At 35.6% G+C, this 19,010-nt stretch overlaps 1 protein-coding gene across 8 annotated transcripts in view; it reads left to right on the forward strand.

Moving 5' to 3' along the window:
- The window catches only part of LOC112571784 (helicase with zinc finger domain 2-like), a 49,202-nt gene that overhangs the window by 8,978 nt on the left and 21,214 nt on the right, over nt 1-19,010 (forward strand). For 7 of the 8 annotated variants that reach the window (XM_025251106.1, XM_025251443.1, XM_025251274.1 and 4 more), the window contains 20 exons: nt 160-434; nt 567-612; nt 2,445-2,601; nt 2,940-3,114; nt 3,818-3,974; nt 4,217-4,473; nt 5,792-6,419; nt 6,675-6,823; nt 7,648-7,806; nt 8,196-8,423; nt 10,590-10,779; nt 11,034-11,346; nt 12,173-12,383; nt 12,770-12,802; nt 14,974-15,081; nt 15,561-15,830; nt 16,109-16,344; nt 16,849-17,173; nt 17,836-17,975; nt 18,242-18,433. In XM_025251106.1, coding sequence (XP_025106891.1) covers nt 160-434; nt 567-612; nt 2,445-2,601; nt 2,940-3,114; nt 3,818-3,974; nt 4,217-4,473; nt 5,792-6,419; nt 6,675-6,823; nt 7,648-7,806; nt 8,196-8,423; nt 10,590-10,779; nt 11,034-11,346; nt 12,173-12,383; nt 12,770-12,802; nt 14,974-15,081; nt 15,561-15,830; nt 16,109-16,344; nt 16,849-17,173; nt 17,836-17,975; nt 18,242-18,433 — 4,249 coding nt within the window. The remainder of the gene's footprint in view (nt 1-159; nt 435-566; nt 613-2,444; nt 2,602-2,939; nt 3,115-3,817; nt 3,975-4,216; nt 4,474-5,791; nt 6,420-6,674; nt 6,824-7,647; nt 7,807-8,195; nt 8,424-10,589; nt 10,780-11,033; nt 11,347-12,172; nt 12,384-12,769; nt 12,803-14,973; nt 15,082-15,560; nt 15,831-16,108; nt 16,345-16,848; nt 17,174-17,835; nt 17,976-18,241; nt 18,434-19,010) is intronic. The other variant, XM_025251192.1, reaches the window with a different exon arrangement.

A 19,010-nucleotide genomic window follows, 5' to 3' on the forward strand; every position in this document is an offset into this window, starting at 1 on the left:
ATGAAAGTTATGGACAAATTTTTTATTTTTTATTTTGTATTTCTTCAATAACGTTTTCAAAAACAAAACATGCAGGTTATAAAATACTGTTTTTTGTTCAGCACTAAATGGCTATAAAATGTATGACTGGAACTTTTTAGTTCTTGTGATATCTTTCAGCCAAGAATAACCAGCCTTTAGTAGGTCAGCAGCGTAAAGATTCAGCTGACAGCGACGTGGACTCAGATTCTAGCGACCTAAGTGATGAACAGTTTGTTTCTAGCTACACGGCGATTACTAGAGGAAGCACTGTTGGTGCTGGTGCTTCTAAAAGTGCGTCTAATTCATTACAGACCAAGAAGGGGTCAAATGTTCCTCATATGAATTCAGTGCAGGTGGATAATAGCTCAGATGCACTGTATCAGTCCATGGGATTCAAGAAAGTTGGTGCTAAGGTGAGTTTTATTTAAGGTAATCTGCTTTGTGAATCTTTGGTGTTAGTCCTTGAACTCATTCCCCACAATCTTTATGTTACTCCCACATGTATGCATATATTTATTTTACAGGTTTAAATTATTTTGTTGCAGAAAGAATCAAATGGAATGGGCCTAGATGACTTTTCAGTGGTTCAAGGTACTTTTTTTTATGTTGAAAAAGAGATTTTCATTTTATACAGCAAAGCCTTTTAAGACCTTCCTGATTATGACCCCTCTTAGTTAGGGTCTACAAATTTTTAATGAACACATTTTGCTAGATAAATATCAACTCTATCATGACTACCTTCCCATCCCAACAGTTTAACACATTTGTGTGAATGTTACACCCCTTGTAATGTGTTTAATGCTGACAAAACTGGACTTTAATATAAAGCAATTCTATCCAAATTGGTGGTAATAAAAGGCACTTGGGTCAAAAATTGTGAAAGAGAGAATCGCTGTCTTGGTTTGTGTTAGTGCCACTGGCGAAAAGCTGAAGCCATTGGTTATTGGGAGAAGTACAAGACCAAGATGGTTTCATGGCCTTCAGATTTCAAATCTTGGTGATGATTATCATTATTCAGGGAGAATAATTACACATATAAATGGGGAAAAAAGCATAGATCTGTCGACAAAAGGGAAAGCCTGATTTGGACCAATCTCAGTATTACAAGCTGTGGATTGGTACAAAAGATCCCTATACATGCTTAGAGCAGACTAGCTGTTACTGTTGGAACCAAAAGGCTGCACTTTATTTGTTGTGTTATTGAATTTTATAGGATTACTGGATGTCATATTATTAACTTGACATAGACAATAAATGTTGTGGATTAGTGTCCAAGTAGAAGCTGGAGTAGAAAAGTCTCTTTAGATGAGAGTACACGTGGATAGTAATTTATAAACTAAACAGTTGCTAAAAAAAAAAACAAAAAACAAAAAAAAAACAGTTAGAATACACCTTCCTGTAGTATTGTATCTGTATTATACAGTTAGTAACTTGAAGACTCACTACTCAGGTTTGTAAAACTTGTGATTAATATTTTGAAAAAGTCATATTGTTGTATAGTTATGAGAACACCCAAATAGTTTTAAGGAAAAAAGGATATTTGCACATAAATGTGTGAAAGAAACTGTAGATGAGAAAAGGGGTAATGTGCTGTAAGTTTGTAAATGTATGGATAAATAAAAGGAGACTGTAGGTGTAGTATAATCTATTGTGGTGTTGTCAGATTAATCAGCAAATGTATAAGCTAAAGTAGAATTTTATTAAAGGTTATTGATCAAATTACAAAGATCACAAAAAACAAGAGATTTACTTTTAGATTAGATGAACACACATATACATAGATCTTGTGTACATCTTGAGTACATGAAGGTGAAAACGGGTAACTTCCACTACATCTGTTTTATGGTGGTTGTTTTTTTGGGGTTTTTTTTCTTTTACTGTTGATCAGTTAAAAAAAATTAACTCTAAATTTTGTATTTTTCCTTATCATTTAGTTGCTCATTTCCTGATATTCGACACCTAAACTTCTGTCTTAACTGCCCCTGTACAGGTGTTCAAAGTTGCGGTCTGTTGATCTCCCTATGAAAACCCCTTTCAGTCATGACATGACTTTGGTGCATTTTAGCAAGTCTTAATATGGAGGTTTAACTCTACCAAGTAGGATTTTAAACCTGTGAGCTATACAAAGCTTGCAGCTTGGTGTTAAACTGGTTTGGGATGCAGAAAGAAGAAAGCTTTGGAATTCTTGACACCACGGGTGTTTTTGCATCAATTGGCAGTAATTGTTCCTGGCATTTGTTAACTCTCAGAAGAGCTGTGAAGTTTAGTTGTTCTCTACCCACCCGTCCACTCTCCATAGGTTGCTATAAGAGTTTCTGTTGAATCTTCACAAAATACTACACTTTTATGCAGTTTAGCTATAGTGTAATTAAAGACAGATTTGGGTGAGAAAGGATTTTTGATGTCTCATTTAACATGTCTAGGTTCAGCACAGCGGGGTCATACCACAGGTGTTGCTGCAGGTGGTATACCTCGTAAATCGAAAAGTCAGGTGCAAGCATCAGCCACCTCTAAACTACCACTTGTTAATATCAGATGGCCTCTTGCAGATGAATTTCAGTTTCGGTTAGCTTGCAAGATGTGAGTATGCAAGATGGCTTCTGTTGCAGATTGCTATGCTATTGTTGTGGTTTATGTTAACCATCAGTTGACTATTGCTAAAATTTGCTTTGCTGTTTACATTTTCATGTTTTTGAGTATGTGACTGTTAGTAGTCACATTAAAAAAAAAATTACATATTCTGATCTTTGAAATTCATAGACATACCTTAACCTGATGATCTGGTTTTTTGAAGTTTTATCTTGCTTTGTCTTATAAAACTGCCTCATTTTCATTAGTCATTTTCCTTGTATTTTTTTTGCAATTTTAAAAGAGATCATTTTCTGCATCCATTAATGTGCTGTGCTGTTCTATTTCAGCTGTTTTATGAAAACTGGTGAAGGATACAAGGGCTATAATTATGTTCCAAATCAGGCACACAGTTGTAGTAGAGAGTACTTAATTATTCGACGTCTGAAACAGAATGAAAATTTAAACTGGATTAAAATACGTCCTTTTCCTCAGCTCTTTAACAATCGATTTGCTGAATTTAAGGTATGTAATCACTTCCTTCTACTGCATATAAAATCTTTCATTGCTGCAACCAATATTTTAATCCACAAAACATGGTCATCATTGTTAGCTTAATTATTCTTTTGTAAGGAGTTGTACATCATGCCAAAAAACAAATTTTGAACTCACTGGACACATTTTCTTGCATAATTCTGACCACTAATGCATTGACATGGAGTGATCAAAGCTGGTATGATGACTATAATATGATCCAAGCCTAATTTATTAATAATCCAAAATGCCTATAATAGAAATGCTACTTTTATTTTATGAACCTACTTTTATTGCATTCATTCATTTCATTCCGTAATACAATGGAACTCAGCAGAGGTGAACTCGCGCCAGCAGGCTCAGTCATGCACCTGTAAGAGAAGGTCGACCATTGAACCGTTGGTCGTAAAACATACTTTACTAAGCTGAAATGTTAACTTCATTGCAAAAGTCTTCTCAGAATTCCATTGTCGAAGGCATTTATCTTGCAAACTGAGCAAAATCTTTGAGAATTAATATCTAGTTCAAACTAGATCGAAATTCTAAATTTTTCATTTATGTCAAGCTTATGTTTACTGTCTGTTGCTAGCAGGCATGCTTATACACACATGCACAGAGGTGCACACTTCAAGTTAATTTTGTCTCTATTTTTTTAACAGTCTAATTTTTTTCTTATATAATTAATACATTGCAGATGTGCCAGCAATTTGCTAATGCATTGCCTTGCAAAATTGGGGAGATGCGGTGTACCTTTCCACACAACAATATTGAGATGAAAGTGTGGTACATGGAACGTGATGGAGAATTTTCTGTTACAAAATTTATAGAAGATCTTTGTAATAACGAAATTGGTATGTTAAAAGCACTTTTTTTCTCTCCTCAGAGTTCATTTGCCAAAGTTGACATTTTTATTTTGCATTTGTATATGTACAGGCATACTATATTGCACCATGTATCTTTCCCCCTCCTTTTGTATTTGAATGCTACTGTTGTGTACGATTTGAAATGTAATATGCTTGTCGTTGTTTAGTTTGTGTTAGTCCTTTGGTCTTAACAGTCTTTATGCTAACAGATATGTTTATATCCATTGCAGATACGTCGGAGCAGCTAGCTGCACGTCAGCCACAATCCTTATCTAAATGTGAACCAAGTATGATCCCAGGTCTTAATTTCACTGAAAGTCAACGCCTTTCTTCTCCTGCACCAGTAAATGAGCCACTGCCTATGCGACCTCAGGTCCCAGTGTATAATCCTTCCCAATTTGTTCCTCCTCCGTCCCCTTTACGCACTAGTGCCATTCCACAAGTCAGACCTCAAGAAACTGCTGGTCCTGCCATTGAATTACTGAAGGTAGGTAAAGCAGTAACCATCAACAACTTTTCATCTAAATAGGATATGTTTTAGCTTTAAATACTAACCTAAGTCGCTGTAAGTAGGTTTAAACTTGCTGTCAGGTAAACAAAACAAAGCCCCCTAATAACTTTATATATTACAAAAAATGATTGGGGTATTTTCTTTTTAAGAAAGAAATGTTTGTTGACCAAAATTCTAGCTTCTAACATCATGACCTAGTATCAAACCTATGTATTTTAAAAAGTTGACACCTCCACCCCTCCAGTTTGTACTTATATTGACAGTTATCGTTTGCATTTTAGTAGGTGTGTAAAAGGTTTATATCAACGAGTTCTTTGTTTACTTAAGCATATTTTAACAATACTGCAATATACTTGTTTGGGGGGCTGGTTTAGTTTATGTTTTTTCTTCTGTGTTATACTTTTAGCTGCTTTCTGTTGTTTGCTTGATTGCTATTGTTTCTTATATGACTGGTATAACTGTTGTATTTCACCCCATGAGAACCAGCAGTCATTGTTGATCCTAGCTTCACTCTTAAGTTTAAAAACACATACACACAGAACTCTAGTTCAAATTTAGGCCGTAATCTAAGGTGGAGAAAAAGTGCCCACAATGTGTTTTAAGAACTTGTCTGCTGGTTGATCTTTGCAGCCGATTCACTTAGCTCTCGTGTCAAAAGAAAAGAAGAGGGTTGAATTGTAGTAACAGTCTTGATGCTTAATACTTTGCAAGAGTGAAGAAAGGTTACAAAGTAAAATGTATTTTAAAAATGTCAGTTTAAAGTAAATGTGACATGTAGACTAATCTATTGATAAGAATGTGTTAGTAAAAGTAATTTAAAAAATGGTGCAAGTTCCTGGGTGAGCATTTGGCAACCTATCTTTTACCTTAAAAATAAGAAAACGGGTATTACAGTGATTGCAAATCATTCACACTGGTAGAAGCAGTCATTTTCAGTGCGACAGCTGTAGACTTTTGCAAATTACAATAAAAACTTAACCTAATCACTGATCAACATGAGACCAGTTTGTTCTATATTGACTTTTCATTAAGGTTCATAATTTTGAAAAAAAAATTCATACGCCTATGAAATTGGCTTTTATAACAATAATAATCTGTTTTTTAAATTTGCTTATTATAACAATAATAACCTGTTTTTTAAGAAATTTTTAAAGACAGCTTTTTTATTTTGTAAACTTGCTTTATAAAAGAATGCACCAGAGATAAAATGCATGGGGTTGTGTGCCTGCACACAGTTGTGTTTGTGCTTGCAGGCATACTTTTGCATCATTATATGTTTTCTGATTGTTTGCAGCCTCCTGCTTCAGCGACAGCTCCCAGGTTTTTCAATGAGTTTCAGTCAACACCTCCATTAGTGCAAAAACCTGCTCCATCTGCAAGTGCACCTTTATCATCTCCACTCAAATCACAACCAGGCCTAAATGTCATTGACAATCCACTCAAAGACTATGACTTCAAGGTTGTCTGTCCACAGTGTTTCAAGTTTGACAACTTTCCTGGTAGATACAAGTATATACCTTTCACCCATGAATGTGAAGAAAATGTTTTGGCCTTTAAGCGGAGAGGAGCAAATGTCCCTTGGGTGAGGGTTCGTGAACGCACAAACCATCGTGAGTTTTCTGGAAAATATATAATATGCAACAGCGTTATGCACAACAGGAAAGAACTTTGTCGCTTTGGTGAAGGTACCTGCAGCTTTGCACACAATGAGGCAGAACAGGCACTGTGGGGACTTGAAAAAGATGGCAGGTTTTCCATTGCAGAATTCATCCTGCAACATCGAGCTGCCACTACACACCGTGGCTTTTCTCTTAATGAGCTTTTGAAGAAATATGGAGGCTACTTTACATTCATTTGTCGAGATTGCTATTACGGGCGCCCACCTCGTATTAGCGAAGGGCATCCCAATAATACTTGCACAGGTTAGTAAAAATCTATAAAAACCTAAAATTTTATATTTTGTGAAAAAATTATTGCTTTCTTTCCTGTGTGATGATGTAACAGATTTAAGCATTCCTTCTGCGTTTACATTGATCTGCTTAGTTATTTCTGAAAGTTTGCTCAGTTTATCAAATACATTGGAGTTTAGTGTCTACCATTTGAGTTAATTTTCTTTAATACTACTAATTGTTTATCTGCACTACATGTTATAAGTGTTTATTCTCCTTATTAATCAGGAGAGGCAAGGCATCAGTGGGATAGATCGAAGGTATTGGCTCACATTGACAATACAACAGACCAAGTGACACTTATTGATAAGAGGAAATTCACTAGCAAGAGTGCTTTCTTCAGAATCTGCAAGTTTCTTCATTTTTGCTTTGATCAAGTGAGGAAAATAAAATCTGTGCTTTGGGTTTTTACTTTTTTATAAATGCATCATTATATCATGTTTTTTATGAGCAGAATTAATTTGAGCTGCCATCTTTTTTGAATTTTTAGACCATTCGCAAACATCACTGATAAAATATTCTGCATCTTGTGTGAATTATAGATTGTAAAAGATAATAACCACAGAATCTCACTTGTTGTTATCTTTTATTGTAAATTATTTTAATAGAAATCCAGATTACTTCATTAAATGTACATTCCCATAAGGTTTTAAGATCACTGAATAATATTTTAGGCAAACATAGCTGCAGATGATAGATATTCTCCATAAATGAGTTTCACACCATGTTTCTAAACTGTTCTAAAGAAGAAAAAGAGTTTCTAAAAAATTGTTCCTGTGCCATTTAGGTATGTTGTTTAAGTGCATGTTAATGATATTCTGATCGAAACCTCTGCTTAAGCAGTTTTATCTTATATAACACAATTTTAGTTTCAAAAATTTCTAATATTGTGTTTTGTACTGTGTTTATAAAACTGATTATCTAAATAGTTTTAAGGCCTAAAAGTGTTTAAAAATAAAAATGTTGCGTTGTGCCACATACCACAGCTAAGTGAATTTCTTCTAAATTGCATTTTATATGGTTTTTCACAAAATGAATTATTTTAGAACTTGGCTGTAATGGTTTAATTTGAAATTAAAGAATAAATAGTCCTGCATCAAATCAAATTACCCTTGATACCAGTGAAAAGAATTCCTGCCAGTTTGCTGTTTACATCCATAATATGCTAGTCAAGGTGTTTTGTCATCCGCTTTTATTGCAGGTACAGGGCACATGCCTTTCAGCCCACAGCCTGTTGGAGCGTGATGTGTGGATGCTAGAGCGAGACACAGATATCACAAGAGAGCAATTAGTTGAACAGAGTCAACGCTTTGCTGCTGCTGGGAGTTTTCAACAGCAGTATTTTCAGAAGCAACAGCAGGTAGAGTTTGGAAAGACAGCTCTAAAAGAGGAAAACAAAATCCATAGAAGATAAGATTTTATCGAGGGGTAGATAGTATGCTGTCATCCCTCCAATCATTACTCATTTTCCTGCATTAAAAAAAATTCCTTTGCTTTTGTTGCCCCACCTTTTTTTTAAAGGAAGGAATCTTGATCAACTGGCAGTTGATACAATACCTGAGAGTGCAATATAACTATGATTAGATTAAGTACATTTGCAGAAAAAAATCATTTCATTTTATATATATTTTCCATTACCTTTTATCCATCAGTCCTTGCTGTCAAAATGTTTAGTGGTAATGTGTCATTAAAAAGCAATAATGCCTATTTAAGAAAGCTTCATGTGTTCATATGTTGAATTGTTTGCAGACATGGGGTGACAGTTTCAAATCTTCAAAACCTACAGGACCTGCACCGCAGGCACAGTTTGCTGGTCCAACACCAGGTTCAACAGACAGCAGCAGGTCAGGCAGAGAGAAGCTCCCCCATGCTGTGCAGGAATACTGTGGAGTTTGCTGGCGCTCTGGTATCAAAAGCATGCAGGATGGCGAGGCTAATCGCTGCTCAAAAGGCCATACCAACTTTTTGGCTTTAAAAGTATTTTTTTTTTTTTTTTAATAGCAATGTGAGAAAGCTGATGTGAGTATAGTAGAGAAGGAGAAAGATAATTGTAGATGGAAAACTAAACCTTTACACTCAAGGAAAATGTAGCACTCACTAGAGCTTCAATAGGCCTTTTTCAGTAACTAAAAGCTAAGTGACTAGTGTGTTCAGTACACACCACTCAGATGAAATCAGAGCATAATAAGACTGTTGTACACTGGTGGCAGTTGGTGTCACCCTGTTTCTACTGAGGAAAGGTCTTGCAGCTGTGATGTAAATAGTTTTTCATTGAGTTAGTTTGGTTGATGCCCGTGTATGTTTTAATGTTTTGGTGTGGGGGTGTCGGTGTGTGTGAGAGGAAGAGATTAAGAAGGAGCGAGGAATAGAGATCCTACATAAATATGTGGTCCTTATAGGTCCTTACAGGTTTGTAGATTTGGGGGGTGGGCAGAATTAGGACTTATAAGTGCTTGTTTTTAAGGAATGGGTACTTATTAATTGTGATCAGGACCTTATTGAAAAAGAGAAGTGATTATTAGTGCTTTTTTCTGGGGAAGGGGATGGGCAGTGAAGAAATAAGAGGAATGGAATTGGGTAAAAATTTTAGGAGTTCAAGTTCTGAATTTATTTGCAACTGTTACCTGTCAGCAGCCAGGAGAGGTATGTCATAAGGTTGGGGTCATAAAAAGTTCTGTATAATGAGCTCAGTGTTTCCAAAGATGAGATCAGGCTGATGACTAGAGGGCCCAAGGGTTGACAGGTGAAGGGCAGCCAATTATAAAATACTGTGTGCAGTTTGGGATATGAGCTGTTTCTTTCAAGACATTTGTTATCAAAAACACTATTTAACAGTTTCTCTTTTATTTAATGATAGGTTTTTTTTGTTTTGTTTTGTTTTGTTTTTTTGTTTTACAAGTTAGAAATTTTTTTAAAAAGTGCTGTTCTTTCTTTTGAACTTTTGCATATTGACATCATAAAGAAATTGATATAAGCATAATATCATGGGGAAAAAACAAGGAAGCTTCACATAAAAAAGGCTATCTTAAATAAAATAAGTATACTGTAATATTTCTTTCAAAATTGTTTTGAGAATGGGGTGCGGATCCCACCTCTGACAAAAGTGAAACAAGAAAAGCAAGTTATTTACTTATTCTCTTTAAAGAAACCACAAGATAAAAACTGAATTTTTCTGACATCTTATGTCAAGATACAACTCAGCCATGCACCATTTCAAAGGCTTGCTCTCTCATGTGCACACAGAGAAGAAAGAGTGGGGAGAACAAAATGATTCCTCTTTCAGAAAACAAAGCCATTAAAAAGAGGAAGAGTTGTTTTGTCTCCTGCTGAAACAGGTCATGTAGATAAAGACAGCTTGATTGGATGAATAAAGTATCACTGTAGACATGCTAACAAATGTGCTGTAGTTAAGTTGAATAATGCTATGATGAAGGTGATTACAGCTTCTACAAAAAAGAACCTTGTAACACCAGACATTATAATTGCTGATATTCAATAATGAAATACATAAAAAAAGAAACAGCCCATGGCGAAAATAACTGGCTTGTTCACTTAACACAGGATTTTTCTTATAGTGCTGAAGGTAGAATTATTTTGATGGTCTAAATAAGTATCTAAATTTATATATAAAGATATCTATGCACTTTATGTCATAAGAAATACTCAGATTTTGTGAACTTAAGGTAGTATGGGGGGTAAAAAGTGATTTGGTGGTCTGGATTTGACCATGCTTAGTCCCAGGAAAAATGCTCACTCCCACCTGTGCATAAATGAGAAGTTTGATGTGCTTGCATTGGATAACAGTCATATGTGGCTGTCTTCGAACTAACAAACTAAGGAAACTTTTTATGTGGCAAGGCAGTAAGCATCAATGGTTAGTAAAAGATTACAGAGATAGGAAAATGAGTGACAGATGACTGTAGTTTGTTTTGTATGCAAGTTATGTGAGCATCCTCAAATGGTCCTTATAATAGGTTTCCAGGTCTTTAGAAAGTCCTTATTTTCAATGTGGTCAGACCTGTGTCAACCCTAGTTTAATTAATGAAAGTGATATTTGTAAGGATGAAATAATGACCAAATACTTGTATGCTTTTTTATGCCGGTTGTTCCACGTGATTTTTATCTTATATTTATTTTATTCAGGTTGTCATGATCTTACCTGTATTACGTGAGTTGCGAAATTTACCTCGCGTCATTCCACGCAACCTGAACTTCACAGTGTGCCGCCAGATACTTGAAAAAAGGAAATGTCAGTTCATGGGGTCAGGACCATGTCAGTTTGCACACTCAGAGGAAGAGCGGGTTCTGTGGATTTGGATGGCCCGCAACAAAAGTGAGTATTTGTCATGCTTAAACTTTAGACACATTGTATAGTATTATGATCCCTATTTGAATTAATTATAGTGTCCAGGTTCTTACTGTTTTTGGATACCACTATTTCTCAAAGTCGCCACAGGATATTATAAAATCCTTTTCTGATATGTAATCATTTAGTTGTGACTGCTGTAGAAGTTTGCCCAAACTGTAAAGACTAATGATAATAGATTTGATAGTCAATATTAATAATACTGTCACCCATCATTGCAGTGACAACAGCTGAGGAGGTGGCCAGAGCTTGGAAAGAAGAGCAACAGCAACAAAAAGTCAAGATAAGTCATGGTGACTCTGTGGTTGCTGTGACACCAGCCCGACCCTTCAGCCAGATACGTACACCTGTAGGTCTTCATAACACCACGCACTACTGTCGCTATTGCTCACACCAGTGCAACAGTGATCGGCAATGGGAAGATCACTGTTCCACAGAGAAGCACATCTTCAATGTCAACTCAGACAAAGATCACCAGTGGAACTTTCGCCAACCTCCATGGGGACAGGGCAGCAACTTAAATCTGTGCTCTAAGTGAGTGGGGAGAAGAATTTATAAATGGACTATCCCACTTTATAGAAATTTAAACTAAATGGCTACTGAACAGCCTTAGACATAATTCATATTTTAGTGAGTTTGGGTATATTTTGTTCACATCACTGTTGTCAGAATATTTCCTAAAGTTTTGTCTAATTTTGATAAAATTGTATAGCTTTGTGATTGACGATGTTTTTTTGTTTTTGTTTTTTTTTAAATTGAACTTCAGTCAGATCTTTAGGTGCTGAAGAAACAGGTTTTTCATAGCAACGAAAGTTGGGAATTGCACTAAATTTTTCTAATTGATTTGAGAATGGTTTATTTTGTTACAAAGTATGTGCACAACATATATGCAAAATATGCTAGGTTTATCTTTATTTACTGTATAGATGCAGTTGACAGCCATTTACATAGAGTAATTCATGTAGTGTTAAACGCTAACTCGCTAAAATACTAAAATACCAACTTATTAACTATATTTAAAAAACACTGTTCTTCAGCCACCTTTTTTAAATTTCTGTAAAGAGGAGTGGTCTGTGCATCTTCAGTCAAAAGTTTCGAAGGAATATTTAGTGGTTTTATCATAAAAAAAACAGAAAAATATCATATTGCAACTTAAATGTTCACCTTGTTGAAACCTCTTATCTTAGTCCAATATCACTGGTTGCTAAACATATTAATAAATTATCTGATGGTTGGTCCACAAACGTTCCTAATCACTTGGCTGATAAATTTATTTATGAGGTGTCTATTCTTTTTTTATTTTGTCTTTTCTCTGGTAGCATACATTTTGACAGATCTATTACTTATAATTTCTTCTTAGGCATATGGGTGGTGGCCGCTGTCAGTACTCCAACGTACCAGACATGTTCAACCTCTGTAAATACGCCCACAGTGTAGAAGAACTAGATGAGTGGAAAGAGCGTTTTGAATGGCGGCAGATGAAACGCAGTATTGCCAAAGAGCAAAATATGTTTTCATACATGGACACACTTCTTGAGGAATACGAGAAGGCTGACTATCGTGTTGCAGTTGTGAGTATAGTTATAACAATAGGACTTTTCTCATTAAATACATGATGAAGTTGACCATCACATTGTTTTGATAATTTCTTTTGCTGCCAAGTTTTGTAAAACCAGTTAAAAGCATTTTCCCATGACCTTTTTTTTTTATTGTGCAAACTAATGCTACTTACTTGCTTTCCCTGTCTCCATTGCTGTTGCTGTTTGAAAGATCAGCCCTTCATTTTTCCTTAAGAAGCATTAATAATTGTTGCCATCAGTTACAGTTACCTAAGACTCTTACTGTCAAATTTGGTTGTAATCATATTTTGCGTACAATTTTTGTAATGAGTTGCACATAATTTTTTTTATTTAGAGCTTTCATGCATTTTATGAATCCTATTTTTCTGTCTCTTGAGGACAACAAAAAGGTTGGCTCTCGTGTTGCTATTGTGAGTATAGCTTCACTTGTAGTCTAAACTTTATGATTGTGACAGTTTACAGCTGTGACCTTGACTTTTTTTTTTTTTTTCTTAGTCTCAAATGAAAACATGAGTATTGCTTTTTAAGATCAATCAGAGCTCTCTATGTCAAATACTTTTAAAAAATTTTACTGGGACTGTTTTTATCCTATATTGTGAATTTCTCCCCCACCTCTAGTATTAAAGCACTCTTGATGTGCAAGCTGACAGCTTGTTCAAAGATATTTTAAATATTTGTTCTGCTGATAGCAGAAACTGTGCTTTTGCTGTTTGACTGCTTGCTCTTATTCATATGATACATGAATTAATCTGTTTACTATCAGGAAATTTAGTAAAATTACACTATCAAATTTTCATAACATACGTGTTTCAATGTGCACATTTGCACAATAAAAATCTGTCTGTTCTGTGTATGAACAAATTGCTAAAAAAAAAACCAACCACTTAGCTTTTAGAAAGAACCACATACTAATGTGTAGTACCAATGGCTGGTGAAACTGTTGAAGTAATTGATCTAAAGACCCAGTTTCCATTGATCAACTCATGGCTATCTTATTGGTTGCCAACAAATAGTACAGTAAGGTAATTGAAGTGGCATTCATTTAAAATTTTAAAGAAATCATTTGTTTCACTTATCATTGACATGGGGTTAAGTTTAGTATATTCACATGTGTCTGGGTTCAGCTTCTAACATGCATGAACTAAAATGTATCTTAACACACCCAAATAATAGGTTTGTTCTATTAAAACATAAGTGCGTCAGTATACAACAGTAAACATTCATTAGTCGCTCTGACTGATCTGCTTACTGTTACTTCTCAGCAGCTGCATGTATATTAACATTCTGTGCCCAAGGTGCATGATTCTGACTGCTACTGCCTGAACAAGCAGAGACCAAGGATCACATGATATCTGAAGTTGATAGAGCCATGTGTCAATTTCAGACTTAGTTATCAGTCCTTGATGGACAGTGCACTTTATGAATTTTAAAAATGTAACTTTAAATCTGTGATTTTTCTAATTTTTATTTACTTTAAGACAGCTCAAAGCTAACAGAATAACAGTATGTGAATGGAACATAAATGCTGTTAAGCATAGTGAACTTGGAGCTGCAGCCATGTATGTCGCTTATGATGTTCTTTCAGGGTTGTTGGTAAAGAGATATACATGACTTTCACTGCAAATTAACTGCAGATTTGAACATCAGAATTTATATTTCCTTTGGCAAGACACGCCAAAATAAAGGCATGAAAGTTCCCTTTTGCTGTACTTGAACATCATCATTAATCTTATGTTTTCTCATGGTTGTAGATGCCCTAGTTCTGCAACTGTTTGTTATTTGTTGTCCATTTTCTTTTCTATTTTTGGGGGCTACCTGCATTTCAGATGTAATATTGTGATAATAGCTTTATTCTTGTCACTGTGTGACATATCAATCAGTTTGCCACAGGGAGTTTTTGCCTGTTGAGTCTCATTTACAGTTTATGAAATCTGTTAGGGACCAAAATAATTTTCTTTATTTTGTGAAACATGGAAGTGATTATGATCTTGGTTTTGTGCTTTAGATACATCAACCTGGATTTGATCATTGGATTGATAGAAATACTTGTGCAGGATCAATTTTATCTTCCCCATTTCAAAATTCTGATATTTGGACACAAATTTAAGAAAGACGTTTGTAGATTAGTATAGGAATTGGCCATAAAAGTGAAGTTATCAGGTAAATTTTAAGCCACTTAAGTAGACCTTACATAAAGGTGAAACTTTTTCCATCATGTCCTTTCCCAATACACACACAGAGAAACGCATTCTACCATACCATTAGTTCATGTAGCTTTTGGCCAAGTGCTTGTGCACAGGAAGTCACTGCCAGTTTTAGAATCCTTCACTAAACATGGTATGATTCTAGTTGTGTCACAGCTGCTGAGAGGAGAAACGTAAAAGCCGTTGCATTAAATTCAAGCATATCTTCAAACAATGAAACAGAAACTGAAATGAAGAATTGCAGCAATTTATGGTTTTCTTAAATATTAATGTCAGTGTTCCTGAAAACCCAATAACAGCAAAAAAACAACTTTTTTAAAGATATGCAAGTTTTGCCCTCTATATACTTAATGCACTATGTATGTTTTGTTATACAGATGTCTGAAACTCTTGAGGGTGTTGATGTAAAGTGCTCAGAGCCGCTAGAGGTCTACCGGCAGGAGAAGAATGCAGTTTTTAAATGGTCTTTTATGTTGAAAACCACGGTAAGCTACTGCTCACTTATCTCCAGCCAAAGTCATGATTTCATCACTTTCGTTTTGTAATAACTGGGCTTTCCGGGTTTTTTTTGTTTTTGTTTTTGTTTTGTTTTGTTTTTTAAATGGGAGAAATCGCTATTTTCAAGGTAGCTTTCAGTATGATACATCTAGACAACTAAATTTCTGAACAAAGTTTTATTAGTCAAACCAGAATAGTTTTAGGCAGTGTGTTTTGAAAATAAAGTAGGGAATGCTTATTGCATATGAGTTTTGGACTTGCTGAAAGAAAGTGAATTTGCTGTAGAAAAGAATGGGTAGGCATTATGTTGCCATAATAGAGAAAAAGAGTTTATAGAGCCAGGATTTAGAAGATCAGCACTTTTAACTAGAGAAAAAGTAGTGAACTGTGAAGAAAATATAATTGTTGCACCAAAGAAACTGCAATTTTTCTTTGTTGTTACCATCTCTCACCACCATACCTACAGCTGACCCTAACACGTGTGGCACTCCTGCATAACCATGCACGCCTTCACTTTGTGCTGCAATGCACAGATGGGAGCAAGCAACAACTGGCAGCTGGTGAGCTTTTTGAGGATGTGGACAGCAAAGGTAACCCATGTTACCGGGTTACTGTCCATTTCTCTGGAGGCATGTTTGGATCATTCAGTCAGTGGGTTGTATTTGACTTTGGCAGCAGACCTGTCCTCTTGCGCAAGCTTAACGTGGAGCTTGGCCTTGAGGAGATTCATGACAAGGTGAAAATAGTTTCTAAATGATCCTTTCTGAACATTCTTGTGAACAGTGTGTCAGCACTGCTAGAGAAAGATTCTTGGATTTCTCCACCCCCTTCCTCCATCAACCATATTTTTATCATACTTATTTTGTAATTGTACAAAATTTGAATTTTATAATAACAATTACCTCTTTTCTAAAAGTCTGGCCTTTGATTATATTTTTTCACTTTGTTTCTAAGGAATTAGTTTGATCATTGCCTTTGCATTTCAGCTCTTCAAATGTCATTCTGTTCACACAGGTTAGAGATCTGCGCAAGCAGCTTGCATTTGACAGATGGACCACTGAAAACCGTGAAGTGATTCCTTACCAGTTCACATATGATGAGGTAATATTGGACATGATGCGGAAATACAGAGAACCTAAGAACATTGTGACACAGGACAGCATGCGTGAGCTGAACAGCCACAACTATGTGCATAAAATGCACCGTTTGCTTGATCTGGAGGAAGTCACAAGACATAGAATCATTGCCAGGTGAGACTTCATATTCAATCAGAGAAAAAGTTGCATATATATATGTTATAAACCTAAACGTATATCTTCAGGTGACACAAATATGATTCAGCTTTCCAAAAAAACCTTCAGAAGGCTTGTAGATAAATTGTGAGAATTATTTAAGAAAAAATCATCTGCATCAGCCAAACCAACTTGCATGTTTTAGCACCTTGTATCCTGCAGGAAAGCCACCCCAGTTGAAGTCCCCTGATAAATACTTTCCGCTGTAAATGATGCCGGTAACACTACATTAATAACATTCCTGGCTTTACAGTTATTGCAGAGTAAACTGTTATAAAGTTTTAAAACTAATGTGTTTTAAACAATTATGTTGGGTGGGTTTTTTTCAATCACCTTCAGGTTGCTGTCACAATTTGTACACCAGTTTCATTTGGAATAGACTAGATATATAACTATAAATAGACCTTGGAGTTAAAAAGTCTCTTTTCAGTCAGTTTGTTTTCTTTGAATTTTTCCACCCAGCTTTAACCTGGTGGCTGAAGCAACTTTCCTGGATACCATTAGTGAAGAAAAGGGTTCGTTCTTTGCTCCAAAGGGTGAATTGTTCATGAAGCTGCCACTAAGTGAAAATTTGACAGAGGACACCCCAGCAGGCAAACTTATCCTGACAAGTGTGCGGTCTGTTTTGCTGGCACTCAACAACAGTAGTAAGCAACGAGTGTTTGAGGCAATCATAGTGAGGGAAGAAAATTTCAATTATGATGGCCGTGGGAAAGATTTCATCTACCTCTCTCTTGCACCTTCCTGTGTCAGGGAGCTGAAACTGAAGCATAACATGACCGCTGAAGTAAGTTTTTGAAACAAAACCTGCATGCACGCAAAAGGCACCACAAGAGTACTCTGTTTTACATATTTACTTCATCCTGTAATTGCCCTTGCAGATTAATAAAGTTGTATTGTATTCACCATTCAAACTCTAGGAAGGCTGTAGCCTTTCATGTGATGTGGACACAGTTTTCTAAAGTGTCTTTGCCCGCTTAGTCTGCATCTGTTATTCTTCACCTGTGCTTCTGAAATGATGTATTGATAATGGCTATCCTCCCCTTTAAAATCTTAGTGCAGATTTAAGGCAGTTTTAGGGAGTTCTGCTCAAGTGCCCAAAGGAAACTTTGAGAAGAACAGTGGAAAGGGAGATGAAAGGAAAGGGCTGGACATGGGGTCACTTGGTTGAGGCCTTATGTGCAACCTGATGCACAAAGAGGAATAGATAGATAGCTTAAGTGCCAAGTATTTGGTGGGTCTGGCATTTCTGTTTTAGTAAGACTGAAAATATTCCCTTTGGCTTCATGCACAATGCATTGCTAGGTATTAGGTAGATGGCTTGTGTAAAGAAGTCAGCTAAAATGCATTTATTTTATACTTTTTTCTATTTAGACTGTTTTGAGCAGATTGAATTGTGCAATATACCTTCAGTTTTTGTGACTTAATTTAGATACTTTTTTGTTGCAGGTAGAAGTGCAATTTCAGATGGATCGATTGCACTTTGTTCGTATGCACTATGCCCTTGACAGCCTCAAATCTACAGAAATTGCCTTTCCAGATGTCACCAGGATCAGCTCACTGAATGAACAGCACACTCTAAGAGTACAGTAAGTTCTGGCCAGTTTGGATTATCCTCATTTGTGACTTCCATTGTACTAAATAATTTAGCAAAATATACTACACAAGGGTTGTGGACTTTTCTTTTTTAAGTAATGTAATTGAGTTATACCATTTTTTTCAAATCTACTAAGCATTAACCTTCTGATTAGCATCAAATTAAAAAAATAAGCTATTGTTTTATTGTTATAAATCTATATACAAGATATTCTGCTACCTTGATTTCCTTTTCCCCATACCTAATGTGCACATTCAGATCCCGTGCATTGAATCAAGACCAGATGGCAGCAGTGCGGCACATTGTAACTAATCGTGTTGGCTACACCCCACCATTTGTCATGTATGGTCCTTTTGGCACTGGCAAGACAGAGACTTTGGCACAGGCTACCATGGTGCTGCTTCGTGAAAGACCTGAGTCTCGTATCTTAATTTGTGCTCAGTCAAACAGGTGGGACATTTATAGTGTGTAGGTCAAGTTTGCTGTTTGGTGAAGGATGTTGCTTATTTCATGTTTAGTTCTAATCTAATCGTATCGTCATCATTGCACATCAGTTCAGAGTTGAGTACTTAAGTTTACATACTGCATTCAAGTTTATGCATTAATATTTTGGTGTTTTTAATGACAGCACCCTCCCTTAACATTAATTTGAAAAACACCATTGGACAAAATACAGTAAAACCTCCTTATTAAGACATTGCCATTTACAACCCACTTTTAGTTTTAAATCAAAATTTTCACAAATATATTTCACTATATAAATGTCATAGTTATTACAGTTAACTCCCCAACTTGACTTGTCACTGACAGTTTGTGCTTTATTATGACTTTTTGTAAATGTCACATGTTGAAAGAAACTAATAACATTTTTAAAAAGACTGTTTCTAGCCAACTGCTTAGTGTGTGTTATAAGTTTCTGCAGAAATCACATAAAATAAATTAAGTAAATTTTGAAAGAGACTTCTTCATTGGGTCACTGGTCATTTTAATCCAAACTATGTCGACCTTGTGATGATGATAAAATCTT

The sequence above is a fragment of the Pomacea canaliculata genome, linkage group LG1 (genome assembly GCF_003073045.1).
Source record: "Pomacea canaliculata isolate SZHN2017 linkage group LG1, ASM307304v1, whole genome shotgun sequence".
NCBI classification, from domain to species: Eukaryota; Metazoa; Mollusca; class Gastropoda; order Architaenioglossa; family Ampullariidae; genus Pomacea; species Pomacea canaliculata.